This window comes from Cynocephalus volans, chromosome 15, assembly GCF_027409185.1.
Source record: "Cynocephalus volans isolate mCynVol1 chromosome 15, mCynVol1.pri, whole genome shotgun sequence".
In the NCBI taxonomy this organism is placed as follows: Eukaryota; Metazoa; Chordata; class Mammalia; order Dermoptera; family Cynocephalidae; genus Cynocephalus; species Cynocephalus volans.
The window spans coordinates 59968303-59976314 of record NC_084474.1 but is presented as its reverse complement, the minus strand read 5'-3'; the positions used below and the strand labels follow the sequence as shown (position 1 = coordinate 59976314).

At 39.6% G+C, this 8012-nt stretch overlaps 1 protein-coding gene across 1 annotated transcript in view; it reads right to left on the bottom strand.

Moving 5' to 3' along the window:
- Nucleotides 1-5402: 5402 nt before the first annotated feature.
- The window catches only part of ZFPM2 (zinc finger protein, FOG family member 2), a 456749-nt gene continuing 454139 nt past the window's right edge, over nucleotides 5403-8012 (bottom strand). The window contains exon 8 of the mRNA XM_063080011.1: nucleotides 5403-7894. Within this exon, the coding sequence (XP_062936081.1) occupies nucleotides 5403-7894 (2492 nt within the window). The remainder of the gene's footprint in view (nucleotides 7895-8012) is intronic.

The window sequence follows — 8012 nt, the reverse complement described above, 5'->3', positions numbered from 1 at the left end:
TAAGGCACAAAATCTGTGGTAATTAATTACAGCAGTCATGAAGAACTAACATGCTCCCTTCTCCCTGTCTCCAGAGAGTGTTCGAGCTAGACTTGTATACATCAGAGAAAGAGAAAGGAGCTAGAATTTTAGCTATTGTGAGTTATTCTGTTCCATCTCAGAAGAGAAGATAACAAGTGGAAGAAGAGAGGACGTGATAAGAAAACACAGCCCCTTTCAAGCTAAGCTCTCAAGACTGATCCACACTAGTTGTTTTTCTGTATCCGCTCTTCTCATTCTACAATTTAGACTCTCCTGCCAGCTGGCATATGGTCGGCTTTTGCCAATTGGAGGCATTGGTAAAATATTAAAAGACAGGAGAGGAAGGGAGAAGCTCTTTTTTTCTGTTTTGGGGGTTACCTCTGGTGGCAGCAGCAGTGACAGTGACAATTGATGATTTCTGTACAACCAGTGCATTCCCAGGAGAAACAGCAAGCACGCCCACCCCCAGCAGGCTCAGTCGCCCAGAGTTCATGGGCTCTGGAGTTATCAGTGGTTTCCATGGTGGTTTTGACTACTGGGATTCAGTGCTGTTAGCAGGAGTTTGGCCTCCTGGCTTCCTGGAAAGCCATAGTGCAATGGATCCAACAGAGGCAGAGTCTCCAGCAGCATGCTAGTTGTTGCCTTGGGAAATCCCATTTTTCCTTTTGCTCCTTCATTCCTCAGGGTGATAATGGCTTCCTGAGGTGCCCAGTCCATTTCAGCTCCTTCTGGATTTCTAACATTTTTGTGACTATTTCCCTGTATAAGTTCCCCTGTTTGAAATACCTAAGCCAGATACTGACTTCCCAATGAACAAGATTTTTGTATGTATGGCATGTGGTTTTATTTTCCAACAAAGGTAGTATAATAATGGGTATCTGAGCCTCACATTAAAAAGCAATGGTTTGAAAACTATCTGACAAATTATTCCTTTCCATTTATGAATTAATTAGATCAGAGTAACTCTCAACTAACCATTCATTCATTCCTTTATTCATTATTCACTCATATATTCATTTGCCAGCTGTTTTCTATTTCCATTCTTCATTCATTAATCCATTCACAACACTTAAGGAAGGTCACTATACTGGATCTGTGCCAGGTACTACTTGCTTAATTTGTGACTTATTTTATTCTTTGATATCCAGTCTTTTTTTTTTTTTTTTACTATTTTATGATAATTTAGCAGAAGTAGTATACAGAAATATTTATATTAGCTCAAGAAATTAGAAGTTGAGCTATTTCAAACCCACTGCATACTATTGAGCTCAGCTATATGAACAAATGAATATAAAATAATTTCTTAGTCTTATATGTCAATAATTTAATACTGACACTTTTCAAAGTGAGTCTTAGAGAGGCCTAGTGTTGGAGAAAAATGTTGAAGGTAAAAGCTGAATTATTTTGGAGATTGCTACCTATTTCTTGTATCTATAAAACTAAATATATCCATTACTTATGCATATCCCTTATTATGTGACAAGATGATCCAAGCTGAGATTATTTTGAATTGTTAATACTTAGCGACTAGAAAAAGCATCTTTTAAAAAACTGTAAGCAATTTTGGCTTTTACAAATAAAGACTGAGTTTGTTGTGAGGCAAGACTATCTTAGTTATGAAATAACACTACATTCATTAATTCGAGTGCTATTTATTATCACTTGGAGACAGGAACAAATAAAAACAGTTTTCTGAATGACAGTGTTTGAGATACGACACCTTCAAGAACCTTGACCAACCCATAAATTAATAGAAAAAGTTGCCTATGAAATAAACAGGTCTTGTTTTTGTTTTTGTTTTTATAATTTCCGTGAGAGAAATATGCATACCTTGGCCTGACTGTTATGCTGTCTTTTGGGGTTTTTTGTGGTGAGGGATATAAGGTGGAGGACCTTTAAAGGGACCAATCTTAAGACAGAAAGTGAGTCTTCCAAAGATGGGCCTGAGGCTAAGATGAAGGAAAAACTGCTTCTCTGTGGGTTCAGAGAGTTATGGATCCATTCTTGGTGCAGAGAGCCATGAAGCTGAATCAGGTGACTGTCCTTTAAGAAACCTTGGGGTTAGCTCTGGGCAAGTACTTGAGAGGTATTTTCATTGCATTTCATTTCCATCATTCCTGAACTTTCAGGAGATATTGTTAGAGTGTGATGTTGGGCGTGAGACATGTCTGATGTCTGTGATCATGTGGCAAAAGGAAACCAGAGAGTGGGAGCAGTGACCATCACCAGGAGAAGGTTGTGGTGTCCCCTCCCCCCAGAGCATCAGTCTCACAAGGGTTGCCACATGGGGCACATCTCAGCAGCTGGTCAGTCCAGATTCTGGCATTCAATCTGGTGGGGGCTTAGGCCATTGGAATTTAGGCATTTAAAGGGAAACACTGCCTTTCTTTCTAGTCACGGATCAGATCCCTATCGATGCTCTTCTTGTCTTTTCTCTCCAATCCAAGTCTTCTTATGGTGAAAATTTGTTACTCACTCTTCACCCTCACATGTTACTTTCATTCCACTTTTATGCTGTAACTTACAATGATCTCCACACATAGAAGTATCAATACCGTTTTCTTCCTCTCTACCTTCAGGGTCTAGTTCTGGTCTCAATGTCACTATTTCAGTTTACACAATCATTTCCTTCTGTGAATGGCTATTAGAACTTATTTTCACTAAATAAATAATACTTGAAATATCCTTTTGGGAACAGTGCACAAATATCCCAGGGTTGCCAAAAGGAAAGAAGTCTTTCTGACCATTGTACCCACCTTTTCAGACCCTACCCTGCCCATGAAGTCTTCTCCAACTTTTTCATCCCATATTGGCTTTTCTTTTCTTTTTACTTTTTGTCTTTCTACTCTACTCAGTCTCACTTACTCTTCATACCTCATTCTAGTTTGTGATTCAGTATTCCCAACACTGTATATTAGAATCACCTGAACAGATTTTAAAATATACAGATTCCCAGAGCTCACAGACAGAAATGTTTCTTTAACTGATCTAGGGTGAGGCCCAGTGTACAAAAAATACATATATTTGGCATTTAAAAATACTCCTTTGGTGATTTTCTAAGGAGGGAGCAGTGTTGAGAAGCACTAAACTGAGCTCCTTTGGGGAAGCAACGCATTTTACTTCTTTGCCTTCATCCCTGAAATAATGGATACAAACCTAGGTGATCAATAAATATATGTTGATTTCCTGAATTTCTATATTTATTTTTTTTAAAGAGGGAGGAGAAAGAAAAAGAGATTTAGGAAGCAAGTCCTGTTAGGAATACCCAGTCCTGCCAGTTCTACCTGAGAACTGCACAGGTCTTTATGAACATCTCTGGGCATTCCCAAGGATCTGATACTTTAAGAGATTTCTGCCGTACTCACTTAACCATATCAGTTCTTTTTACCTCATTGACTATTTAGTCACTGACTGAAATGATAAGCATCAGTTAAGGCCATGATTTTAAATTTGAAAATAGTTATTCTCAACAAGCGACTGGAGAAATGTTCTTGACAGCATAATACTATTTTATGTTTGATCACAGTATTTGTATGATATGTTTGGGGCCAAGACTTTATGTTCATTATGTTACCAAATTCAATTTGGATAAATAACAATGCATCACAACCTATTGGCAAATAGTGTGTCTTAGCCATGGGTGGGGTGATTGCCTTTCCAAATCAGGAGATTTCTAGTGTTGCAGTGGACTGCAGTCTCTATATGGGCAGCAAGTGCCGTCTTGCCTACTGAATCATTCTCAACACTGTGGGCTGGCCATTAGGCATTCCAGGATCTGACCCACACTGTCTGGTCTCCACTTCCTCTCAATATGCAAACCCCTGGAGTGGACAAATGAAATATGTGAAATTGAGTGTCTTTTACAAATTGCAAGCATGAGATTTGTGCATCTGTACTCATCAGGGTCACTTTACCGTACCACTTCACCATTCCTCAAAATGAAAAACTGTCTCTCTCTCAGATAATCTCCATCTGCAAGTTAGGTGCATTTGATCAACATCTGTGTTAATTGTTGTGCATATGATTTGTAAGCTATTTAGATACTCATGAAATTGGTCTTTTTTTCTGGCTACAGCACTGGTGGGGAGGTGGAGAACAGAAAGTTATGCTTCTTATACACAATTATAACATACAACTTCCCTAGTTTCATAGCTTGGCGTCTCTAGTTCATTTTAATGTAGTAAGTTATATTAATTAGGCATATATAAAGCACAATCTGTTTCTTTCCTGTTTTATCATTGTGCTACTACAGCTATTCGTTGCTGTTTTGAACCTATTCCTATAAAGAATAGATATTTAGGGTTTCCGTTTTATTTTAAATTTAAAGAAAACAAAGTATGCCGAACACCTCCAACAATCTGGAATTTTATTCCATCCATATACATGCATAGTAACAACATTTGTTGAGAAATTATTTCTATCAGAAGTAGAACATTATCTTTGTGATCACCAGGTGCAGTATTGCTACTCTTATATTTAAATAGATCTTATATATGAATTAAATTCATACTTGCAGCATTGAGTTTAGGGTTTCAATTTAGACTGTGCCTTTCAAAAGATAAAACTGATTAATATGACCTCATTACTTACAATACTGCTTCCAGTAATTTTGTTCATTCTTTATAAAGTATTGCATTTAACAGCAAAGGTTTAAAAATTGAGACGGAGCTGCATCAGCGAAAGAAAATACAAGTACTATACAAGAAAAAAATTGCCATCTTCATTTAACATACATGTTTAAGATTAAGAAAATGGACAGAAACATACAGCTACATACAAATGCAAAGCCTAGTGACTAAGAGACTGTATCTGCTAAAATATAAAGTGCAAACTGAGCCTGATTATCTAAGAATCGAAATCTTAAGGCGAACTTATAGCATGTGTATTTAAACATCTTTGCAAGTTATATTTTAGCATATACATATATCTGCAACAGCATATAAGAAAAAATCAAGATACACAAGTGCTTTTGAAGCTATTTCTAAGATGCTTTTCTGTATTGTTTGTGACTATTTTCTTTAAAAGCTACTATACAGTGCAAACCATATGTGCTACACAATAACTATACAATAACATTACAAATGACTTTAATATAAAGTTTTTAAATAAAAAATAACATAACCACAGCTATGAATACTTCTGGTAAAATAAATTAATTTTTTTGAAAATGGCACCAATAATACACTTTACTAATGGACTGTAATGAAATTACACCTTAAGTCTTCAACTCAGCCATAATGAATTATCTCCTGATTGCCCAGATGTAATTCAAACAGCTTTGTTTTTTTGTTTGTTTGTTTGTTTGTTTTTTTCTGGACTGGTTAGAACAACATACTAAACACTGGTACCAAAGGTGACGGATGTTTATTTATTTAGTTAGTTTATTTGACATGTTCTGCTGCATGTGATGAGCAATAAAACTTCTTGTGAGTTATAAAGTTTGAAAGATTGTTGAACTGGATATCACACAGACGGCAATATTTCCCACTGGTTGGAGCCTGGGTGGAACCATTCACACCTTTTGCTATACTAGATAACTGTTCCTCTGCCGAGGGAATTCCTGGTGAGACATTCTCATTTGTAGCTAATGGGTTCTCAGAGATCCATGAGGGAGATTTGTGGCCCTCTTCATGCTGAGGATTTTGGGAAATGTTCTCTTGCTGTGGGTTGGCGGCAGGTCTCTCATCTTGTTTCAGTCCACCGTTCACTATTACCATGCCTCTGTTTTTGGGAAGCAATGGCAGAGAATCTTTCTTCGGCACAGCACACCCATTTGAGGAAGCCTGGCCTTTAGGAGATTCGCTTTCTGCATTTGTGCTTTGCTCTATGTCAGTGTTATGGATGACAAGAGAACCAGAAATATAATCGCTTGGCTTTATTCCATAATATGGAGAAAGCTGGTCGGCTCCTTTTGCTTTCTTTATTGCTCCAGGGTAAAGGCATTGTGGAAGAAACAAATGTTTGTTTTCTTCTTTTGTAGCAATGAGCTGAGCAGCTTCACTAAAGACTTTTAGGCCTTGCAGGGTTGCTAAGTGGGACGAAAATAAGTTTCCATTGGGGGAAGTCTGCTTCAGATTCCCATTTTTCTCACATTTTATTATGCTTCTTTCATAACTGACATCAGGGCTGTTTCGTTCACTTTCTGGATTTGGAAAGACTTTCCCGTCGAGTTGACTCAGGTCATTACGCTGATGTGCAGTGACCGGGCAGAAATTCTGCTTGTGGGCCAGGTAGTTTTCGACCTTGTTGAAACTGATTTTGCACACAGTGCACTCGTGGTAGTCCAGGAGCCTTTTGGGAGATGTGGTTGTCCGCTCAGACTGGGATAAACACTTTTTGCTGAGATCTATGGGCACGTCCATCTCTAGGCAGGAAACGCTGGAATGCGAAGTGTCACATTTGGAAACTGGCACACATTTGTTGATCGTCAGAGAAGTTTCCAAGTGCTTTGAGACAATTCCTGGAAAGATATCACATCTCGGGTGATAGCACTCTCCCAGCCCTTCAGCGGGTTCTTGAGTGGAGGTACAAGGATTGCTGAGGTTGGCTACGTCAAGAAATCGCTGTTGGACCAGTGGGGGCCTTTGCTCCTGTTCAGGTAGGCACATCTCATACATCTTCCTTCGCTTGCGGGTGCGCATGGTTCTCTGCATGGCAGGCACTTTGCTGGAAGCAGACCTCTTTAGTGGAGGGTCGTGGCGTGTAGCACAATAGTACTGTTTGTGGACCATATACGTTTCGTGCCGGCTGAAGGTAATATTACAAGCTTCACAGGTAGTCTTATTTGGGTCACTTTCCCCATCCACTAAGGGGACAGTGGGATTTTTCACATCAACAGGTTTTCCATTAATTTTATCATCACTGCTATTAGAGGTGGAGAGCTTCTTAGTTTGAGTGGAAAAGTCCTTGTCATGACCCTTCCCATTTGGCCCAATTAAATCTAAAACAGTGGGAGAATTGATGCAGGATGTTTGAAGAAGTGGATTCTCAGGATCAGCAGAATGAGCAGCTGGGTTGAGAAGGTTTATGGAAGTTTGGCTAGTGTTGGGACTCACAGCTTCAGGCATCTTTTCTGAAACACCGGGGAACTCTGGAGACTTGGCCATCTGCTGCCATCGGCTGCTGCAATAATGTTTTTTGTGCACTAGATAATTATCCAAATTATTGAATGTTATGTTACACTCAAAACAAGTGGCCCCCTTGGGCATCAAGGGGCTGTAAATTACCGGAGGGTAGCTACTACTTCCATGCCTCAGTCGCCGATGCACCAGTTCAGACATCTTGGCTAAGATCTCTGAAGCTTGAGGGACCATGGTGATATCTTGGGGGAAAGCAAACTGAGATAGGAAAGGACCCACAGGGAAAGATGGACCAATATTAGGCTGAACTGGAGATGAGGCGAGTCTCGGGCTAGAGGGCTCAGACTTTATTTTTGTGTAAGAAAAGCTTTGTTTATTTGTTGTAGGCTGTATCTCTGGTCTCTGGTTAGCGAGGAAGATCTGAGTCTTTTTCTCACACTTGTCCAGCTCTGTGTCAGAGCTTGCATCTTTAGTCTGCATGGCCTTTTGGCTCTGGGGGAGCTCGCTTCTGGTCAACAAGTCTGTGGCTGGCTGTAAGCTGTCTTCGGTTCCACTTGGAGAGTGCTCCATGTCACTTTCTCTGGGAAGTTTGCCGCTGGGGATGTGGAGCTCCTGGTGCTGCAATAATTCCCTCTGAGTCTGGAAGCCGAAATGGCAGTGACTGCATCGGAAGGCAGCTTGAGTGAGATGGGAGAACAGGTGTTGGTGAAAGTTGATCACAGAATCAGCAGTGTAGCTACAGACAGTGCATTTTAGACTAGCACCAGCGGGGAGGAATTCTTCCATTTTCACTCCTGGAGAGACATACAAAATAAGAACCCTGAGAACCACATGTGTTGGTTTTCTAATGATAGGAATCTTTACTAATGACCTAATGTCTTTAAAACAACGGGGATGATTTGAAATCTATCA